At 40.4% G+C, this 22900-nt stretch overlaps 3 protein-coding genes across 9 annotated transcripts in view; 1 reads left to right on the top strand and 2 right to left on the bottom strand.

Moving 5' to 3' along the window:
• Positions 1 to 16207, bottom strand: part of qtrt2 (queuine tRNA-ribosyltransferase accessory subunit 2) — a 25028-nt gene extending 8821 nt beyond the window's left edge. The window contains exons 1-9 of one of the 2 annotated variants that reach the window (XM_077508288.1): positions 14624 to 16207; positions 12932 to 13115; positions 5983 to 7796; positions 5559 to 5699; positions 3744 to 3950; positions 3618 to 3673; positions 2927 to 3003; positions 1617 to 1826; positions 159 to 358 (exon numbers count right to left, since the gene is read on the bottom strand). In XM_077508288.1, coding sequence (XP_077364414.1) covers positions 159 to 358; positions 1617 to 1826; positions 2927 to 3003; positions 3618 to 3673; positions 3744 to 3946 — 746 coding nt within the window. In that variant the 5' untranslated portion in view covers positions 3947 to 3950; positions 5559 to 5699; positions 5983 to 7796; positions 12932 to 13115; positions 14624 to 16207. Of the gene's footprint in view, positions 1 to 158; positions 359 to 1616; positions 1827 to 2926; positions 3004 to 3617; positions 3674 to 3743; positions 4918 to 5558; positions 5700 to 5982; positions 7797 to 12931; positions 13116 to 14623 lie in introns of those variants that run through there. The other variant, XM_077508287.1, reaches the window with a different exon arrangement.
• On the top strand, positions 4562 to 16672 carry ccdc191 (coiled-coil domain containing 191). Of its 5 annotated transcripts, none has more exons than XM_077508271.1 (17): positions 4562 to 4754; positions 5347 to 5382; positions 5575 to 5710; positions 5778 to 5906; positions 6058 to 6236; positions 6562 to 6740; positions 7395 to 7542; positions 7616 to 7806; positions 8361 to 8580; positions 9693 to 10009; positions 10367 to 10452; positions 10954 to 11036; positions 11112 to 11201; positions 11684 to 11827; positions 12973 to 13125; positions 14635 to 14789; positions 16155 to 16672. In XM_077508271.1, the coding sequence occupies exons 1-17, from the start codon at positions 4665 to 4667 to the stop codon at positions 16294 to 16296; spliced, it is 2478 nt and encodes an 825-aa protein (XP_077364397.1). In that variant the 5' UTR covers positions 4562 to 4664; the 3' UTR covers positions 16297 to 16672. The 5 variants fall into 5 exon arrangements, with proteins under 5 accessions (XP_077364397.1, XP_077364399.1, XP_077364398.1 ...); XM_077508273.1 differs by having other exon boundaries at positions 5344 to 5382; positions 8361 to 8574; positions 9696 to 10009; XM_077508272.1 differs by having other exon boundaries at positions 5344 to 5382; positions 8361 to 8574.
• zdhhc23b (zDHHC palmitoyltransferase 23b) lies at positions 16343 to 22900 on the bottom strand. 2 transcript variants are annotated; one of them, XM_077508285.1, is made up of 6 exons: positions 22245 to 22900; positions 21759 to 21903; positions 20395 to 20994; positions 19901 to 20068; positions 18681 to 18929; positions 16343 to 17873 (listed from the first exon to the last, which is right to left on the bottom strand). In XM_077508285.1, exons 1-6 carry the CDS (start codon positions 22342 to 22344, stop codon positions 17837 to 17839), a joined length of 1299 nt encoding a protein of 432 aa, XP_077364411.1. In that variant the 5' UTR covers positions 22345 to 22900; the 3' UTR covers positions 16343 to 17836. The 2 variants fall into 2 exon arrangements, with proteins under 2 accessions (XP_077364411.1, XP_077364412.1); XM_077508286.1 differs by having other exon boundaries at positions 21759 to 21898.

Below are 22900 nucleotides of genomic sequence, written 5' to 3'. Positions count from 1 at the left end.
CCTGATGTTAGACTAATTGTGTCATGCTGTCAATCAAAAAAAATAAAAATAAAAAAATAAAATAAAAATAAAAAAAAGGCTGCGGAAACCAAACACTCACTACCAGCCTTTACAATCAATATAGCCATTCGTCATGCAACAAACTCAACAGGGCTCACCTGGGTTTGTCCTCGGGCAGTTCTTTGGTCATCGCGCCAATGAGCTGGCTCCTCAGGGTGCCGTCTAGGCGCCCCGACTGGAGGCCGTCCAGGCAGAAGCCCGCCACAGGGCGCTTGGCCGTCTCCCTGGCCGAGCGTGCCCTCTCCTCCAGCACGTCCCCGCCCTCCACTGCCCCGAACAGCACCGCTCCTTCCAGTTCCTGGCAACCGGCCGGGAGTACAAATCAAATCTTGTAAACAGGCTGCTGTCATGACAAACATTTTTCTTTCCTAACATCTTTATCCTTTAAAAATATTTTTTTTATTTCATTTTTATGTTGATATGGTTTTTTTTTTATTATTCAATTATTTAATTTTAATTCTCAGTTATATTTTTTTCTTGTATTATTACACATTTGTTTTTATGAAATGGCATTTTTCTCAAAATACACTTTCATGCTCGTAATTTGTAATATTTCATCTTTGTTCTTATAGAAATTAAAGAGTTTTGGTTCACGTTGTTACAATTTTGTCATAAAATAACATTATCTCATAATATCAGAACTTTATGCTCACAAACCTCTGCTCACTAGGGTTTGAATGATGAGATACTGTGTGTATGTTTGAGTAAATGTGACTTTGCTGTCTTGTTTTGTTCATGTCCGTTTTGTCTTTTCTAAGATGGTGTGTACTGTTGTTAAATAGAGCAGAGCATGTAATAGGGCCAGCCAGGGTGGAAATAGGGGCTAAGAGGGGGCAAATGGCCCACCCTCACCAGCTCACACTATAAGATTTTCACCTCGCAGTGTTAAACAAGCACAAAGACACAGCACAAGAAAAGAAAGACGCAACATTACAACATAGGATATGGACAAAGAAAGAATAAAACCGAATATATAAACAAACATCAGCAGCCAAGCAAAGAGTTTGATAATTATGACAAGTGTGTTTTCTCGCTATTTCCACTTTTCCTCCATTCTAAGTAAATAGATAATCATAGTCCATCACAGTAATGAGGATAATGGCGAAGCACAAGCAAATGCTTCCCCAAATCAATGAAGTCAAAACAATATAATGACAGTAGTAATAATAAAGATAATAGTAAAAAGATCATCATATTATCATAATAAGGACCATTACGGATGTATACAGCATGAATGAATGGATGTTTTATCATCATAACAACAATAATGATAGGGGAAAGAAAAAGTGTCAAATAAATTCTAAGTAAGATTTTATGAATGATGTCATCAGTCTTATAATAGTTCATCGCGCACCTCTAGAGAGTGAATAATGTATGCAATATGCTACGATCACTTTTTTTTTTTTTTGAATTGTTAAAAATATTTGACAGTTACAAATGAATCGTACTTAGCCCATTTCCAGGGCAGTTACTAAAGCTTTTCCAATAGAATTATCAATTCACGTTGCATTATTTCCTATGGGACAAATGCTTACAAAATTAAAACAGCACCACACCTGTGACACCTGGTGCACCAGCAGACACTCGTCCAAGTGGGCCAGGGTCCGCTCTACTGACTTGCGGACCCTCTTGCGGGAGGTGTTGTCCTGCCAGGTCTCGCCGTCGGCCATGCTCACGTAGCAGTCGGGCCGCACCAGCTTCTGCAGGGCCATGAACTTGGCTGCTGTCAGCTCGATGCGCCCGCCGCTTCCCCACACGGACACCGTCTAGATGCCAGACAAAAGCAAACATACAGGAAATGGCTCACTGTTTACGGGAGGGATGTCTGAGTCAATGTGTACTACCCCCTAGTGGCCAAGGAGCACACATCAGGAAAGAGGAGCACAATGTCCATTGAATTATCATGATGTAAAAACAGTTTAATTCTTTAAATTCTGCTGCTATGTTTTTTTTAAAGGACAAGGAAAAAAAACACTATCAAGTTATTGGGTGGTATTTTTTTTAAAACAAATTACCAGTAATGCCATTTACCATTGCTTTCAATGGAGAAATAAAATCTAAATATATATATATATATATATATATATATATATATATATATATATATAGGACTGTCTCAGAAAATTTTAATATTGTGGTAAAGTCCATTGTTTTTTGTAATGCAATTAAATAAGCAAAATGCCATACATTCTGGATTCATTACTAATCAACTGAAATATTGCCTTTTATTGTTTTAATATTGCTGATTATGGCATTTTCAGCCAAATATCTTATCTCAAAATATTTGAATATTTCCTCAGACCAAGTAAAAAAAAAAAAAAAGCCATATATATATATATATATATATATATATATATTATATAAAATAAAAATGCAGTAAATTAACTTATTCAATAAATAAAAATGTTACAAACATAATTTTAAAAAGTAACACGATTAAAAACACATTTTGATCAAAATTCATTTAAGACAGAGAATATATATTGCAAAATATTTTAGTAATATAATAAAACAATGAAAAAAAACACAATAACAAATACATATTTCTAAAGTTGTAATCTTAATTATTTTTTTCAATTGATAAAAAATACAGACTGCCAGTTATGCAATCGACACCTGCTCAATTATCAAATTGGCAACTATTTTGATAATCAATTAATCGCTTAGAGACCGGTCATTTTTAACTTTAATTTTTCTAATTAGTTGCAGCCCTAATATGACAAAAACTGTTCTGCAGCTTGACTCTGCTTTTAACTATTACAAACTTGATTTGTTCCAAAATATGGAAGGAGCCATCAGAAGCTGAACCAGACAAATGAACTCAGTAATAAATGAAAAAAAGCGAGAGAAAAAAAGACAGTCTAACCTTGTTGGTTGTGTAACCGGTCGGGTTCAGGGTTGCGGGGTCATGCAGCGAGCAAAACAAAACTGTGTCATGAAGACCTGCAGACGACAAAGGGTTAGGGGGGAAACTGCCTCATAAATACAAATTGTTGGGTAAATTATTGCATAATTTGTCACAGAAAACAATAATAATCCCTTGCTGTCCTTATAACATATGATACTGTAACAATTCCACTTCAGTACCCTGAGGAGGCAAAAGCTCACAACTTCACAAGCGCATTTACGTTCATAAAGCAATGTTGAATGAGGTCATGACTGCAGGTCATTTCTATTTACCGGTATGTATGTATGTATGTATATATATATATATATATATATATATATATATATATATATATATATATATATATATATATATATATATATATGACATAATTAAACGGTAACTGTACTTACATTAACAGATAATTTAACATTTAAATTGTGAACATTATCTCTTCCACAGCATACAAAACTTGTCTCTCAATCGACATGACTCAGGACTTCATTGACACCAATTATTGTATTATCCCATTTAGACAGGGCTTTGGAATCGAACAAATATTATCTCCAACTCACACCTGCACACAAATAGTTAGTAGCAATTAGTCACATTTATTTGTTTGTGAGCCATTAAAATATTCTTTTTCCAAATTATGTGTCTCTTAAAGTACCAGAAAACTTCTCAAATCCGTCCTTGAAGTCCTCCAACACCTCTTGGTGTTCTGCTCTGGAAGAAAATGAAAAATATTTTATTAAAAGATCAATATGTGTGTAATGAATGTACGTACATGGCTTACAAATGGTCCAGTGAGACTTGAGTGACAGAGGGAAGCTTGTCCATGGTGTGGAGCGTGTCCTGGGTTAGGTGAGGGACTGTACCGCAGTGTGTGTACAGCAGACAGCCCGGTACCTCCAGGGAGTGCTGCCCAGTCTTGCCGAGCCCCTTCAGTACACCCAGGCGGCTTCCTCCTTGGATAACCCGATACAACTCTAGCTTCATCCTGCTAACAGACACGAGGCTAAGGTTTCGCGAAACACGTGAATTAGCAACTTAGCTAGTAAGTAGCCCTGTGTCTTCTGTACGGTATATATAAAAGACGCCCTGGTCGGATTTGAAAAAAAAAATAAAAAATCGGAATTGTACTGTTCACACTGAATGGGAAAAAAAATCAAATACGTCTCGCATGTGGTATAAAAAAAAAAAATCGGAATTCAGCTTCACAGTAAACAGCCTTTTAGTACCGTTTTGTCAGGAAACTACAGCGCCCTGTAGTACATGGCGCTGAGTTGTGACGGCATCACCAAGCGACTTCAACAAGTCGCGTAAACATATCAAATAAATACCCGCCACTATTGTTTTCTTAACTCTCACGTGACTCTAACGCTGCAACATTTGGTTTAGAACTACTTCTAGGTTTATTTCGTTTTAATATATCTTCTACATTTCGCGAGTCTTAAGGGAGTTGCCACGGTTACCACAAGGACGCCTAAACGCCCAAGTGCATTGTGGAAAACCGAGTCTAAGCATACATGTCTGCCGTAACAAAACATGGCAAAGGACTACATTACCCAGAATCCTTTGTTAATGCATTTGATACTTTGTTTTGACTTTTTTTTTTTTTTTTTTAAATAACAGAACGTGACTTTTCTTGACATTATTAATGGTACTTCAAAGTCAATACTGCCATATGTCATATATTATTGTGTCTTACTAATAGATGGCCGCATTGCCGGGCCCCGAGCCTCGCTTATTCAGGTGTAGGAGGAGCATTGGCAAAAATGGCACAACAAAACCATCAGCATCCAAGGTATGTGTCCTCCATACTCACCAAATCTCATATGAAAACCATTCTTTATCATAAATCCTCCTCAGCACATTTTATAATCTATAAAAGAAACCCTAAAGGATTATTAAATTGAATTAATGTGACATTTGGACATTTATGATTTTTTTTTTTCCAGCTAATCTGATTTAAAGCGACTGGCTAAGCCTTCTATGGAATTAATCCGTCGACATTGGCCCGAGGTGTTCGTGATCTTTTTCGCAACAGGTTAAGCAGGCAAACTTTTTCAGCTCAAGCCCTAAATTAGACCCATAGTTGACAGCTTTTCAAACTTTGACAGTTGGCGACCCGATGTAAATGGACCAGTAACTCATTTTGGGTCCTAAACCAAAGATTGTAAAACCTACCAACAAGTTCGATGAAATGTGGACTAGTTGATTGAAAGTTTGGCTGATACTGGGGGAGTGTTAATTATTTGTGAAAATTAATTTGCAATTCGTGGTCGGGCACAGCCTTTGTCAAGTGCGAATATAGTTTACTTATAAATTCTAATAATTAAAAAAAAAAAAGTTCAACATGCTTACGCTGGATTTGTTTTTTGCTTCCATCTCAGAAGCATGCAAGCAAAGAGGACATCGATCACTGGAGGAAGGTAGGCAGCTCGATTATATGTTACGGCTCAGCATCTGTATAGTGCTGCAACAAGCAGTGCACCGAAGAGGGATGGCTATTGGGCTACACTAAATTACACGTCCATAAGCATTTAAACTGTTTACATCAGCGTGGCTTGCACATGGCCACTTTCCCAACTTTATTCAGTTCACTCACTTTCCACTTTTGCCAGCAAGTGGAGAAGGCCTCTGAGTTCGCCCTGTCCGAGGTCTTCTTCCCCAGGAGAGCTCAGACGGGAAGCAAAAGCCTGGCCGTGGCCCTGCGGAGCTGGGAGCATCTGAAGGATCACGATGATGCCTACACCGAAGGTAGGGTTTTAAAAAAAAAAAAAAAAAGTGATGAGGGCTGTGCTTATGATGCACTGGGGTGTCGCAGCTCAGGCACTGTTGGGAGACTGGCTGGACAACACGTGGAAGCCCGAGCTGGAGACACATAGCCTGACATGTGATAAGGGGAGCCCGGCCACACCGCCGCCCCCTGGCATCAAGTACGACAATTTTGATGGTAAAATACTCATTCACATTTTTCACTGAGATTAGTGTATGATAAAAGTAAAATAAAGTAAAGTAAAAGTACTCACCCCAGAGCTATTGGTGCCTTCTGTGGTGGAATAAAAGAAACAAACAAACAAAAAGCACGCTTTTGGCCGATTCAGATCTGTACGACCATCTGGCCAAGGAGGAGGAGCACCATGCCGTCGACAACTTCCTGCAAGACCTGAAGAAACAGGAAGTGTTGGACAGAGGGATGAAGGAGAAGTTGGCAGCGGACGGTGGCGGAACCAGCAGGACCTTCACGGACCCTGTCGTCACCATGGAGATGCGCCACCAGCAGGTAAATGCCAAATGAAGCTGATCATAAAAAATGTGCCTCACCAGAGATTATTTTTCCACACGGACGCCCATGTCACTCACCAGGGCCTGCATTTTAAATCCATACACACTTAAAGTCACAGATACTACAGTATAATTTGAAGGGGACCACAAGTAAACAAAAATAATATGCAAATTATTGCATTTGGTATCATTACATTTGTATCCAATTATTTTATTAATCTATGGGATAATTGGTAAATTATTTCCACAAAATATTTGATAGTTGCATTCATAGTGAAATGCCTTCTGGTTTAATAAATTACATCACGTGTTCCCGAAAAAAGGTGCGTGAGAGCAGAGCCGTCAGCGAGGAGGAGGCCAAAAAGAGGCGGGAGCAGGAGCAGGAGGAGAGGAAGAGGCAAGAGGCCAGGAAGAGGCAGCAGGAGATGGTGCAGCAGGAGATTGTAAGGATGCGGCGGCAGAGGGAGGAAAGGAAAGGACTGGAACAGCGCCTCAGACATAGGTATGCAGTATTGGCTGTAAAAATGAATGAATGCATGGATTAAATCTAAAAGTCAAATTGAAGTCAAATAAGTCAAATCAAAGTAAACTAAATAAAATTACTAAAGTAAAAAGAAATCAAGTACAATATTGACCTCACCCATATTGACAATCATAGAGTGCGACATTGTTAAAATAGGTTTGAATTGAGCTTTGATGATTTGTGAGAATAGCCCTGAACTGGCAGAAACCTGAAGGAATTTATTAAAAGCAGATGACGCACAGCCGTGTATTAAGTCAAGGAGCCACTCCATGACGGAATGAATGCGAATTACACGCTATTGCTGAATTAATTATGTCCATAAGCTCCCTTGTGTCAACAAGCATTACAACAAAATGACACAAATAAAAAGTCATTAAAAATGTCACCATGTTGCCAATCTCAGCAACTCTTTGTATGATGTACAGGCAAAGCTTGTATTACCATATGTATATTAACATTTTATGAACTCTCATTTCAAATAGAACCCAACTATTGGGAAAGATGTCAAACTGGCTTTTGCAAATTCCCTACTCAGGTTGCTATATTGCTAGACGTTAGCATACCAACTGCTAGCATGTTAGCATTCAATCAACCGGCCTTTGCATTTTGACGCTCACTATGTCGCTTTCACAGGGAACGACTGGAAGGTCAATGGTCGGCCAAAAGCTTCCAGCTAGCTCCTTCATCTCCCACGAAGCAGCAGCAGCAGCCGCCAGAGGAAAATGTGAAACGGCACCAAGAAAAGAAACTTGAAATCTTTGTTCACCTGCATAACCTGAAGGTTAGTGACCGGCGATGCCTTCGTGGGGGCGTAGGGCTTTCTGTATATATTTACTGTTGGCATGTCATGGCAGCGTCTGCAGAGACATTTCTCACGTTGGTACTCGGTGGTGATGGAGCAGAGGCTGCGTGTGGGTAAGGCCAAGGCACTGTGTGACTGGAGGAGGCAGCTCAGCGCCTGGCGAGCGTGGCGCGCCGTCATGTGGGCGGGAAGGAATCAGCGGGAGGTGTCGATGACTGAGGAGGAGCTCCGTACTGAAAACAGGCAAAGAAATTGTGGAACCAATTGACATTTTTCTGCTCTTTCTTAAGATCACAGATGTTACCAGAGTCTATGTAGAAATCCAGTAGTAATTGGTGTCAAGGAAGTACGTAAGCAATTAATACATTCTGAAAACAGTTGGGTCAAAAATAACCCAATTTGGTCAAAAGGGGGCCCCACCCGCTGCTTGAGTCAATTTGACCCAACTTTCTGAGTTGTTTTGCACCAAAAAAACATTTTCTGGCAGGCTCATTGGGATCAAATAATTAGTTTGGCCAACACACACAAAAAAAAAAAAAAAAAAAAATGCAAAAAGGGAGTGACTGCTTGGGTCATTTCGACCCAACTTTCTGGGTTGTTTTGTACCAAACCAATTTTTGTTTTGTTTAGGGGTTTTTTTTTTTGTACCAAACAAAGAGCTGAAGATGGTTGCCATTTTTGAGCTGTATATTGAAGCTGAAGTATATTTAAGTAACATTCGTTAGACAAAGAATTGGGAACACCAACTCAATAGTTCCTTTAATTGTCCCAACACTTTTCGTATCACCTTCCTCCAGACAACACAAGATGGCCGAGGATAGCTACCGAAGGCGCTTGCAACGGCGATGCCTGCACGAGTGGCATCTGTGGACCCGGCAGGAGCGCAACAAACGCGAGCTGCTGGCCCAACAGCAGGAGACCCGGCGCAAGATGATCGCCCTGATCAACGCAGCCACGTCGGGCCAGTTCAAACCCCCGGACATGCTGACAAGTGACCCACCTGACAGCACGGTAAAGGTATACGAACCACTCAAAATACAGTAACTGTAATGGGCATTTTGTCCAAACACTTTTGTCAATATAAACGACTATGTAAGCAGCATGCGCCTTCTATCTAACCTTGCCCCAGATGACCCAAAATGCGTCAACCGCACAATTTTCTTCAACTCTGAAAGCGGCTTATGAGGTGAGGTGTGTATATTGAGGGCGGGATGGTGTACGGAGCAGATGGAAATATGGCCCCGGTATATATGAAGGTGCGAAGGACAGACGAACAGAGCTCGGGGGACATAAGGAAGCGGCGAGCGGGAGATGAAGTTAGACGGTGTAGAGGTCAGTGTGGAGGTCGCGCTCATAATCAGGTTTGTGCCGGTTATCTGTGCGGACTGTGAGCTGGAGGGGCTTTGGGTACGGAGGGCCGATAAAGTAATGGAGGAGTGAGAGTGTACAATGGTGATAGTTGTAGTTCAGCGCAGTTCTAGTGAATGAAACTTGTGAATGTTTCAGCATGCCAAGAGAATTTGGATGAGTTAGAACCCAATAAAAGTTGGGATACACTGCCAAATCCTAATCTTAAAAGGGTTCAAAGCCTTCTTAATGTGGAAGTCAACCGTAAACATTTCTTGACAAATGTTATATGTGACCTCACTAGTCTTCACATGACATTCTGATTAATATTACAATTGTGCATGATGAGTTATGAAGCAAAATCCAGCCGTTTTTGTTCCATCTCAGCGGGTGGCCATTTTGCCACTTGCGGTCGACTGAAGATGACATCAAAGTTGCTCAGGCAACGACCAATCACAGCTCACCTGTTTTCTGAAGCAGCGCTGTGATTGGTTGTTACCTGAAATTTGAGCAACATTGACGTCATCTTCAGTCATCTTCATTTTGCCAGCAAGTGACAAAATGTCTGCCCGCGAGATGAATAAAAACAGCTGGATTTTGCTGCTTAATTCATATTCCACTAACGCAATATTAACCAGAATACAATAGACTAGTGGGGCTGCATAGAACATTATTGTAAAAAAAAAAATTGGGGGAGGTTGACTTCCGCTTTCAGCAAACAGAAAAAGGGAGTTTTATTTTTGTGTACACATCTTTGTCGTGACCTGCTTGATGATCCCCAGAAGCCCCTCAAGAAGCGCCATCGTAAAGGAACTCGGGTCCAATTCAGTAAGGAAGCCACCGCGGAGGCCCAGCCCGGCGACAAGGACACAGACAAGGCCGAAAATGACGGAGACAAAACTGGCCAAAAGACGAAACCCTCGCACGGGAGCCGCTTTGAAAACCGCCATGCCGCCCAGAAGAAGATCATTGTGCAGCAGAGGAGGCAGCTCAAGGAGCAAGAGGAGGAGATCGCACAGCTCAAGCGGGAGAAGGTCATGTCCGCCTGCAAGCTGGAGGCGCAGAAGACTGCTGCCTCCAGAGAGATGCCACAGCCAAGGTAGGATTTTTTAACGGCGGCGCTTCAATCCTTAGGGCGACCATGTTGCGACAAGTGATGTATTACCATCCAGGTTGCCACTTTGCCTAGGGAAGACTTATGACCAGAAGCAAAATTGCATAATTGATGTGGGTTCACACAAAGGTGTGCGAGACCTGCGCACGGTTGAGTAGGAAATTGGATTTTCAGTCCACCCAACAGTTAAGTCGTGACAGAAAACAGAGTCTTAATCACATGGGGCCAAATTCCTGCTGCTTAAGATCGATTCTCAACTGTGCAGACCTTTCAGAACATCTCCGGCTTGAAAAGAAGCAAGGTAATCACGTCACGTCTTCAATAAGCTCACTGCTGTTGCAGAGTGCCGGCGGAAGCAGAAGAACCCGACGGCCCTCATGCACCCCCGGGGCAAAAACTCAAGCCACAGACATGCCCAATCATCTCAGGTCAGCACTTGTGGCTCAGAAAATTGCATGGCAGTCACATTCTACAGACATGTCTCAATGGGATGCATTATCATTAGGGTTTGAATTATTTGGGATTTTTCATTATAGTTAGTTTTTATTTTGACTTTTATTTTTATAAATTCCGTTAAGTTTAATTGTTTTTAGAGCAGGTTTGTTGTTTTTTTAATTATCCGGAAATGCTTTACTTGAGTTCATTTTTGATTAGTGTTATATAGTTTTTTTTTAATACATGGAGTATTTGTTGAGGGCAAGATAAAGATGGTTTTTCATGAACCCAGGATGACAAAGGACATTTTTGTTACAATTATAGTTAGTTTTAATTAGTTGATGAGCAGAAGATGTGGTTTGTTAGTTTTCAATTTTTTAAAGCATTTTCGTTATTTTACTTCGTTAATGAAAATGTTTTTCAATTTTAATTTTAACTATTTCATTAACGTTAATAACCTTGATTATCATGTAAATACATATCTGTGTTCTCAGCCATGGAGCAGCGAGCCCGCATTCGTGCCGAGAGGAAGAAGCAAGCCGAGGAACTCAAGAGGGTGAAGGAAGAAGAAAAAAAGGTGAGAGTAGACTTTAAGAGTCGAACATTGGGCTGTTTAATTGATCTTCTTATTATGCGGGCTTGTTTCATTCAGGCGGAGATGAAGGCTGCTGAGGAGCAGAAGCTGAGGGAGGAGGAAGCAGAGATAGCCCAGAAGCAGCAGGAGAGAAGGCTGGTCCGGATGGTGAGATGCTCTGTTTTTTTTTTTTGGGGGGGGGGGGGGGGGGGTGGGGGCACTACATCTAATTTGTGCAGGATGTCGGTCATGTTAACAAAAAGTTTTGAAATTGATTTCTTGATCTCATTTTTTACATCATAAAAGCCTGCATTGGAACAGGGTTGTGTAGACTTTTTATATCTACTAAAACAACTAATTACAGGTGGTCCTGGTGTACAGTTTTGAGTTTACAACAAGGTTTGAATTTAATTATTTTACATTTATGGCCTACAAATGTTTTTTCTTACAAAACTTGCCACATGGGGTGAGCCCACATGAGAATTATTCGGTTCTTCTTCGTTTTCTACCATGGCAGGATTCGCTCAGTTGGAAACTTCACTTATTTCATTTTGGCACCTTCAGGCACCCTTAAGGGGCCTACCATCTCATTCCACGTACTTCCAGCCCAAAATATCATTCTGCTGCCTCCCTACTGCCTTGCTGTGTAGAAAAAAGAAGAGAAACTGAAGAAAATGAAACTACAGCAGCAACTCCTGGAACGGGCCCGTCACCACTACGACAGAAAAGTGCTACGCCGCCGAGGCCTGGCGCCATGGAAACGCCTAATGGAGCTCAAGCACGCCAACGAAGAGGTAACTGACTTTATTTATTGTGATTGGCAGTCCACTCACCCCTTGCTACTTTAAATTTGAGGCTCTCATTTTATACGGCACATCAGAAGATTTCTGACCTCCAACTTCCAATTAGACACAACATTCATTTGAATAATAAAATCCTCATCTCGTTGGACATGAAATTCAAATGCAGCACCCGTTTATGTGTGCGTGTTAGCTGAAAGGCAAACAAGTGACGCATGTGTTCTTCAAACGTAGACTGCATGTTTGGGGGCTCTATTGGAGATAATCTTATCTCGTGACTAAAAAACCCGTTTAGTCGTCTGTTTCTGCGCGATTATAATGTTAATCAAATTTTGAACTTGAAATTACTTGTTGGGAAATCTTATTTTATGATCCTTAATTATGCATACGTGTGTCATTATTATTCAGGCTGAGTATCCCCTCTGACTACAAGTGATAAATCGATAATGGTGAGAAATCAGAAAGCCGTTTTAGACATTTTTTGTAATTTTTTTATACAGGATATAATTATTTTTGTTAATACATTATTATTCTATTAATGTATTAATAATCAACAACTTTTTTTTTTTTTTTTTTTATAATTCTAGTTTGTAATAATCACATACACTCATTTTCTTTACCCCTATCATCATCATCCCAATATTAAATATATATTTTTAAGAAAAAAAAATATATACACTGTAAAAATGTTTTTTTTTTAATAATTCTAGTTTGTAATAATCACATACACTCATTTTCTTTACCCCTATCATCATCATCCCAATATTAAATATATATTTTTAAGAAAAAATATATATACTGTAAAAATGTATTTTAGAGTGGCCTTTTATTGTGAGCAGCCTATGGCACTTGTGCTGTAATAATGGTGGCGAATCATTTTGGTATGCCATACCTGTGAAGTGGATGGATTATCTCGGCAAAGAAGAAGTGCTCATTAACAGATTTTGTGAACAATATTTGAAAGAAATATGCCTTTTGTGTGTTACATATTTGAGTTAAGCTCCTGTATCAAAAAAAAAAAAAAGTGTTTCATTTATATTTTTGTTCACCATACATGCCTTTCCTCCAGAAGTCTCACAAGATGGCAATATTTCATACCCTTCCATTGTTTTTGTCTGCCTCCGTTAACCGCCCGCCAGCTGGCCGACAGTCATTACTCGGACTCCCTCCTGAGGCAATGCCTTCTGCGATGGCGCCAGGCGATGAGAGAGGTTCAGTCTGAGAAGGAAGCTCGCGCTGACCAACTGCACCAGACACTTCTACTCCAGAGGAGCTTAAACTACTGGAAGAGAGTGCGTATACACACACAAACACAAACACACACACAGTCAATCAGGATTGCAGTGGTCCATCCTCTGGCAGTGACTAATCTCCTCGCTGCCTGCACTTCATATTATGTTCCCTATGTGAGAAAATAAGGTCTGCTTGGACTTTCTGGTAAATACAAGTTCAGCATTAGACGCTGAGGATTGGTAATAAAGTGAAGTCAGATAGGGGCACTTACACATTATGTACACAGTCGAGTGAGCCCTAATACCTTCAACAGCCATTTTGAGTATGTAGTTTAAGTCAGTGTTTTCCAAACTTTATTGAGCTTAGGATTATATTATTATTAAAAGAATTAAACCAGTTTTGTCACACTTTTTGATGCAATTCAATAGTTATAATTCGGACTGATATGGAATTTTTTTAAGGCCGATGTCAATTCCCATATTTGTTACAATAACATTCCAACAACAGATTAATTGGCCTAATTGAATAAATATATATATAATGAATAAAATAACTTTTTTTGTTCTTTGTCTCTTAAATGTTTACAACAGTAAAAGTGAGTAGATTTTTTTTTTATTTTTTTTTTACTGTTTTACAATACTTTTCTACGGAGCCCCTAAAGCCTAAAGTGACATGGGAGAAAAAAATAAAAAATTAAATGTTTCTCGTCCGGACGAGAAACGTTCTTGTTCGGACGAGAAAGTTTCTTGTTCAGACGAGAAACTCTCTCGTCCGGACGAGAAACCAGCATACTCGCGTGGGAGACCTTATACTAACTACATTTCAGTTTGTGTTCATGTGTGAAAATGATAGCACAGGACCTAGTCAGGTTCTATTTTCACCTGGGACTTTATTATAAGGACATTGCTGCGTTACTTGCAAGTCGGCACCATTATGTTGTGTCTGAGAGACATTTAAAACGAATTGAAAGCAAGTTGAACAGTGGTCTACCGTCCACCGCCACAAGCTAGCTCTCCGAGTTCCCGCTCGCAGGTGATGTTTCTTGTCCGGACGAGAAACTTTTCTTGTCCGGACGAGAAACATTTTTTTTTTTTTCTCCCATGTCACTTTAGGGGCTCCGTACTTTTCTTCAGTATGTGTTTAACTTTACAACAAATAATTTATTTTTTCGTGTATGGTTTTTGGGTCAGAATGCTACAACGCCATTATCTAAATTTGTCCTAGATCAAGGGTCACCTGGTGCAAGCCCTCTAAGACCACATGAGTAGTATGCAGGCCTGTTCCAAAAATAGCTCACCATGGATGGGACATTGTGACTTTCTAGGAATGTTGTAGAAGTGATTATTTGAAAATAGAAACAATGCAAGATATTTATAGAAAACAAGTGTGGCATATTGGTATTTGTGTTTCCTAATTATTGAGAGACATTAACACGATCCGTGCTATTAGTTGGTCTTTGCAGAGGATAAAAAATATATTAGCCTTATGTACTGTATGTAAGAGAAAATCTAATGAATGTGATTAGATTATAGATTATAAATGTTCTAATTTTCCTACCTCCATGGTAGCTGGAAGACCTGCGGTTAGTTCAGGAGGCGCAGGCGGATATCTTCTGTCGCGCCCACACTCTGAGGAAGTTCCTACGGGCTCTGCTGGACCACGTGATCCAGGAGAAGAGGCTGGCACTGGAACATCAGCAGATGGCCGAGGAGCATGACAACAGGTCTGGAACGGCGCTTTCACCTGGAACTCTGCAAAGTTTGTAGTCAGTCAGAAAAGAACTAAGTGTTTACGCCAGATGATGATAAATGAGAGTTTGGCTTAAAAACCCATTTATTCGCCGCTGATTTCAGCTTCTATGCGGTCAATTAGGTTGGTAAGCATGCGTAATGTTTTGCTGTTGGCCGTGTGCCATCATAACAATGTATTTTGATGAAATGCATTTGCATAATACAAACTAGCAGTCATAAAGAGTGGTGTGTGGGCCATACAGCGGGAGAATTAATTATTTGATCGCCTGCTGAATTTGTAAGCTTGCTCACTAACAAAGAAATGAACAATCTCTCATTTTTATTGTTTGTTGGTGGTGAGGATTATGGTAATATACTCTTAAATCAGCTGGGTCAAAATTTTTACACAGCGCAGTGAGTTGAGGATTTGACCAAAGTGCAAAAATTATGTATACTGATGAGTTTAAGGTAGCAAGAAGTTGGTTGCCAGGGTGTCAGTATGGTTATTACCAACATTTTCTAGTTGTAGTAGTAACTTTCTCGTAAAATGTCACCTCAGCAAGTCACATGAAATGTTTGGCACAATTTTTACACAAGATTCCCTTCCTGGTGCAACATTTTCATGTTACATTAAATTTTCTTCATCTTCAGTACCCAAAAATGGCAAACTTGGCCTGCACAAACCCAACCTTCAAACCAATCTGTTGGGTCAAAAATAATTAACCTAATATCGGGTTTAATAAAATAATAATAATAATAATAATAAAATAAAAAATAAAATAACCTAATCTGCTCAAAATCCACAACCAGGAAAAAAACACAAAAAAAATTAAGTGGTTATTGATTTATTTATTTTTATTTTTTTACCCCTTTCATTGATTAGGCAATCCAGACATGCTAAGAGCTCTGTGGCTCCAGAAGATGCTACAAAAATAAGGGAAAATTACCTTCAATATAATTACTATACATTAAAACTAGTAACTTATTACTATAACTCTTAAAATGAAAACGCTAACTACACTGAATATGCATCGTAGACAACATGCATCTATAACCATAAAACACTATTCATTTCTTTGTAAGCAAGAAAACATGCATTCAGCAACAGACAAAATAATTTGTCCCAGTAACCTTAATGGGGTCAAATTGAATACGAGTTGCTGATTCCCAGGTGAAGCCACTAAATGGCACTCAAAGCCGGCCGCTCGATTCCCACCATCTGTCCTTGCACGTAAACTCCCCCCTACGGAACGTGAAATCTCATTAAGATGTTGTCAAATGACCAGAACCATTCAATTTCTTACAGCTCTTGTATTTTTTTTTTTTTTTTTTTTTTTTTGTGTTTTCTCTGACTTCAGAGTAGCGCAACGGCGATGCTTCCAGGCCTGGAGGCTGCTCCCTCGTCTGCAGCGTAAGGAAAGGGAGCGTGTGGAGCGGCGGGAGAGGCTTTGCAGGAAAGTAACTGAGGTGCTGCCCAGTTTCTGGTCACGTCCTCTGTGAAAAGCCCGGCGGCGGATGAAGTCACAAATGCCTCAGTAACACAGCACATTGTCAAGAATTTATTGAGAAATAACCATTAAAGCCATACAATGTCAGTCCTAGTGATTTACAACAGTCACATCAGAACATTGAGAAACAAGACGTCTGCAGTTTTTTTTTTCTATTTTGTCAATAGTAACATTCTTCACATTATTTTCTTTAATAACACATAGATCATAATTGAAAAATAAGGCAAAAGGTATGTAGCGATAGCATCTAAATAAAATAGTGCTTGGCGTGAATTACGTTTTGTGTTGTTACTACCATGTTCATTTCTGCAGTGAGTGTAGTCGTGATTTTTCAACTGTGCTGAATCATTAGAATCAATTTATTAAAATGATTTGTTCACCTAATCATCATGAAGTCTTTCTTCTGTCCGTCACTCTACATCTCTTCTGAAGAGAGCAACTCAACAAGGGGGGGCAAATTCCCCAACTATTATGAATCATTGACATTGGAAAAGCATTTCACATACATTTTTTTGCAGTACATTTCCACACTCCATTCCCATATAATGCACATGCCAGAAACTGCCACTGAACCTGTATACCCAGACATTTGCAGATGAATAAGAAATACGAGTTTAAAATTATGTGAAATTATATATAAAATAGTTGAATGATTAAGTCACATTTGTTTATAATTTATTCAATAATAGCAAACTGTTTATAAATATTTTCAAATTTCTATATATTTTATCCTATAATTTACAATAAATTAATTATTGAATGTGCTAAATACATTTAAAAAAAATTGTAAAAAATATTAAATACATTTGAATTTACCAAATTCAATTGGGCATTTTATCAACATTACTTTATAATGAATCAGGGGTGTCAGATTCAATTTCATTGCAGGACACTATGTGGGGAAACCATATTAATATATAATCACCTCATTTTAACATCAAATTGAATTTGAAATCAGAAGTCAAGAAAAACAGTGGCATGCAAATATTTACACTGAAAAACTAATTTATGTTAAGATTAGAGAGAAATTCTTGGAATATGTGTTAAAAATGGATAACATTTTCCGCCAGAATGAAAACAAATCAATTTAGGATGGCACAGGAAGTTTGCTTAAGTCATTTGCTTAAGTGGTCCATATTAAATGACGTGTAGCCTTGAGTTTGACATCTATAATGTAAATTGTCAGAGGGTTGAATTAAACAACTGAGCCACTCATACTTTACCACCCCTCATTAAGTCTTCAATGAACCTTATATAAGTGTTTTTAGAACGTGAAAGGAAAATGAAGAAAACCCAAGCAAGCACATAGAAAACATGGACGAAAAAAAAAAGAAGGTAACACCTGAGCCAATATTTGATCCCAGAAACGTCTCGATGGTAAGTAAACGTATATTTGTACCTGTCCGCTGCTGAAAAATACTGGGCCTGGCTACCTGCGGCTTTTTGTGTCAGCGGTAGAAATGCTCATCAGGCGTCATCTGGGCGTGATGATGCCGCTCCGAAAGCAGGATGGATGTTGAAATGGCTGACTTTCACGCGTGACTCGTCGCCTCCGCTCCCTGGATGGCACTAGAGGGGACACAAAAGACAACGTTCAAGTGTTGGAAGAAAAAGTTAAGGAGACATATGATAGATGAGCACGACACAATGGAAAGGGAAGGTTGCGGTGAGTGGATTTATATAAAATGAAATAGAGGAGGTACAGGGGAAAAAAAAAAAAAAGTAGCACTCTATAAAAGTGTACTTCGAAAGTAAATAAAGTTTTTATATTAATTCAATGTTGCGTTCTACTTTGCCATTGGCAACCGTGTGCTGCTAGGACCACTAGTGAGGAGAGTTGTCAACTAGTATTACTTTATAATGTCAGGTAGTACTTGTAGCATGCAGTCATCAACTAGTGCGCAGTTTTACCTCCATTGTAACATGTAGTTGTCCTACTTTATGGAAAACTGCCATAACTTTGACATCCATGTACTAAGCAGTACGTACTTTGTCCTCACGAGTAGAACAACTGTCTTGATATTATAAAATTTTTTCCTCTACTGTGTTACACTTATGTACACTAAACTACATTTACTAGTTGACGCAAAAATACTTGGGGATTTTGTTTGTTTTTGTTTTTTTGTCTAGAATGTGTGCGTGACATATGCCTGGCTGGCACTAGTAGTGACAAACTGTTAACAGAAAGACTGTTACTCTACTTGTGAGCGTACTAGTAAATCTTGATGACCTTAGCTGCATGTCAAGGATATTGACGGCTTTCTATAGGTAGTCACCAATCACACAGGACTAAAAACCGGCCAAGCGGAAGCCATCCTTGCATGGCCCCATGCTGTCCTCCAGTGGACAAGAGTGGAATAGCGACGCTGCTCTTACACATCTGCCCGTCGTTCCGCCGACATAGTCAAAAACTCGGCCCAGTTGGCGCACAGCCCTCGCGAGTGGACGCCGGTGTCCACGGCCAGCCCCCAGAAGGCCCGGCGGCCGGAGCTCTCCCTGACGGCGGCGCGCGCCTCACGCTCCGTCACGTTGTAGCTGATGTTGAGCAGCTGAGTCAGCAAGAGGTGCAGGACGCCGCACGTCACCACGGTGCAGTACCAGGCGCACGTGAAGCACAGGGAGGCGCTGAAACACACAAGGAGGTGTTAGTGAGTAACATGAATGGGGACATTGTGGAAAATTGATTTGTGGTTAGCATGCCTGCCTCACGGTTGTAGATTTATTTTTTAATAATACACACATAAATTGAGAGAGAACAAGCACAATGGATAAGTCAAAAATATTGGACAAAAACTAAACAATTGTTTTTCCAAACTAACAAACTTATCTCACATTATACAATAGGGATATCCAAACATCACAATATGATATTATCACGATAAGAAGCTCCCGATACAATAATTATTCCGATATTGTGGGGAGGTTGGCGATATTTAAAAAACATCACAATATTGTAAGAAAAAAAGCTCATGCCAAAAAAAGCACAATATTGTGCTTTTGTACATAACAATGCATACAAACCACCTACAATCTCTAATAATATTGAGGCGCTTACATGCTAATGCAAGCACACATTGAGTTCCTCCACATATTGACTTGCTTCACAAGCATATGTTCCCCTTCATCTGACAATTAGCGTAGATTTCAAACATAGAAGGGCTAAAATATCCCGAATGAAAATTAAATTGCACTACAAAAACTAGCGAACGGAGGGTGCTACAACTGCACAAATAGAAATCAACCTGACTTTTTTTAACAGATGTGTTGCTTTTAAATGATATTTATCATGATATTGCCCTTATCGTTACATCCCTATTATACAAACATTAAAAATCAAATGATAAAATAAATAAAATTCACATTTTAATGAAACACTTCTGTTTCATTCTTCTTCTTAAATTTACACTATCAAAATAAATAAGTGCATTGCCATCTAGTGGTTGAAAATAGAATTACACTTAAAGTAATTGAGATTTAGGTCGAAACAGTGTTAAGTTTACACATAAAAACGTGCTTTGAACATTAGCTGCACGGTTAATTATGATTTTTCAACGGCAACAACTTTACATCACTTCCGTCAGGCATTATCTTTTTACCTGTATTCCTGGTAGACTCCTGGGCAGTAGAACAGGGCGGTGAGGACATTTTGGTCTGCGCACACACTCCGCAGCGCCAGACCGATCCCGTACAAGGACGTCGACAGGAAGAGGATGAGCGTAAACAGGAAGCTGCGGTGGTTATTCCGGCCCACGCAGCTGTCGATCCTGAGCCGACCGTGTGTGAAGGGGATGCAAAGGAGTTCAGTAGTAGGGTTCATCAAACGCACGTTGGGGAAGACAAAAGACACAAAGATGTGATCAGTGTTGTCAACTCATTTTCAGGGGATGTTAGTGAAGGTAGACTGCTTAGGTGCTAAAAGTTGCTAAAGAACGTTGCCATTGCATGATGATTTTGTGCATCTAAATAATAAAAGGTTTGCTTTGGCGCCATCTGTTGGCGATCTGGCAACAACATCAAGTGAGTTGATGAGCTAATTCAGAAGAGCTAAATGAGAAAAGGTGAGCAAAGAAGGATAAGAGCTGGAACCAACCAGACACAGTGGTGGTCATGACGCAGCACGCAGACCCCGCATATCCGACAATGTCCCGCCCTGGGGGGCCGCACCACCCGGCACACCGAACACCAGTTCTTCCGGCTAGGCTCTGCCTCTTGCGACCATCCCACCTCATCTTGGAGAATGGGATCCGACGCTTGGTTCGGCTTTGTGACGCCCGGGCCTCTCTTGGTGTTGGCCAGGCCCGTTAGGGTGAGCAGGAACCCCGCGGTAACCACGCCCACCTGAATGCCACCAACGTACCCTAGCGGCACCACTTCCACGACGAATATATAGTACATGTAGGCCAAGGAAAAAAGCGCGAGGCTAAGAAAAAACAGCGTTCGGGCTTTTTTGCGGTGGGTGAAGTAGTAGTACCACAGCATCAAGGCCGGCAGAGTGATTAGAACCGCCACGCCGAGCAGGAAGTGGAACGCGGCGAGGTGCAACAGCGCCGGAAGGAGAACCAGAGGAGGGACGACGGACAGGTCCACTCTGCGGGCGCCGCCCCGCAGCCAGGGTACGCGGATGCGGTCGCTGATCTCGGCAACAACGCGGGACAGGGCCTCAGGACTTTGAGGCTCTCGATTAAAAAACCTGAAAAACAACAGTAATGTGTTTTTATTAGCTAGGTATGTTTTAAGTCACATTAAAGGGGATATTCAGTGGTGCTTTGACATGCAAGCGACCAAACTTAGAAGCTACACTGTAAAAGCTGCTATTAAAACATTCATTCAAGACTCCATGAACTAAAATGGCCGCCTCACAGTCACACGCCACCTGCCAACCCATCACGTCCAACAATCTTGCTCATTATAGGGAGCTAATAAAGTGTAATAAAAACGCCCCCATTTGTCCCTGAGTTCTAAGTATCAAATAATTACAATTCCAAGGAACATGAATAATGATTGACCTTTGTGTTATTGAAGGTCTTGAGATCATAATTTTACCCTATGGGCTAATGTGTCATAATTATCATGTAGAATGTGTTTACAATATGCAGACCTTCGAGTGATGGTCTATTCTAAATGAAATAAATTGGAACAAAATTGTCACTACGTATATCAGAAAAGGTGCAACTAAATAGAGAATAAGAGAGAAATAGCAATATACGGTATTTTTTTTTAAGCACAACATTCAATTATAAGTATTCTTAGCACACAGCACTAATCAATAATGTAGAGTTATGTTCTACATATTACATTTTATGCTTGCAAATTTGTGTGTGTCAATTCGGGCTGAGCGATTTTGAAAAATCATCTAATTTCCCCTACAATATTACTATTGTGATTCAACATGATTTTCTTCCCAAGGTCTTCTTCCCATGTATTTCTTTAAAAAACACAAGCAATAAATGTTACCTGTCGCAGGCCTCGTCCAAGTCCTCGCAGTCGCAGCAGCAGGCCCCCACGTGGCTTCGCTCGCCGCGTCTGTTGACATACTCGCAGCAGCACAAGCGCTCATCTTCGTCCTTGTCCCGCCTTCTCTTCATGGCTGACAGCTGTGCTGACAGAGAAGGAGAGTTGTACTCAAGTCAGTTTTATTTATATAGTGGCAAGTGACAACAGAGATTTTTTTTTCCAAGGCACTTTTTCCACTTTCACATCGGTCAACCTGGCAATGTCGGTAAAACATGACTTGTAAAGACTGAGCAGAACAAGTGCTGACTCCTGGAGAAAAATACTCACCCAGAGGCATCATCCAGCAGCACTTCATTATTTTACTACAACGACTGCCATGCTGTTTCAACTAACCTTTTACATATCACTGTAAGCCAGTGAAGTCATTTGAGACTCTTTTGCTTTGAATTAATTTATACAGAATGTTTACTGATAAAGGCTACTTACTTTTATCACGATCCTGCGAGAATGGTGGTCTCAGAGAAAGTGGGCTTGTGTTCAATCCGCATAGATGGTGCAGGGATGGGTCCGCAACTGATGACGTCATAGAGTGAGCACCCACTCGTTTTCTCGGGTTGGGAGGGACTGTGTACTTGGAAAGCAGAATGATCTAGAATTTCTCAAAGAGGGGCGAACGGAGGCGAATCACTTCTGTGATGTTTTTGGTGAGGAATTTGCTGTCCCTGGGCGGCACGGTCGGTGAGTGGTTAGCACGTTCGCCTCCCAGTACTGAGGACGCAAGATCAAGTCAAGGCTCCGGCCTTCCTGGGTGGAGTTTGCATGTTCTCCCTGTGCCCACGTGGGTCTTCTCCAGGTACTCCTGTCTCCACCCACATTCCAAAGACATACATGGCAGGTTAATTGGGTGCTTCAAATTGTCCCTAGGTGTGCTTGTGAGTGGTTGTTCGTCTCTGTGTGCCCTGGATTTACTGGCAACCAGTTAAGTGTGTGCCCCGCCTACTGCCCAAAGCCAGCTGGGATAGGCTCCAGTAGCCCCGCAACACTTGTGAGGAATAAGCGGTCAAGAAAATGGATGGATGAATTTGCAGTCCCTATAACATCTGCTTGAGTTCATTGTGTGCTTCAAGCTCGCATAAGCTAAA

This window comes from Festucalex cinctus, chromosome 20 (genome assembly GCF_051991245.1).
Source record: "Festucalex cinctus isolate MCC-2025b chromosome 20, RoL_Fcin_1.0, whole genome shotgun sequence".
NCBI classification, from domain to species: Eukaryota; Metazoa; Chordata; class Actinopteri; order Syngnathiformes; family Syngnathidae; genus Festucalex; species Festucalex cinctus.
Note: the sequence above shows the minus strand (reverse complement) of the source record. Positions and strands in the feature narration are given on the sequence as shown.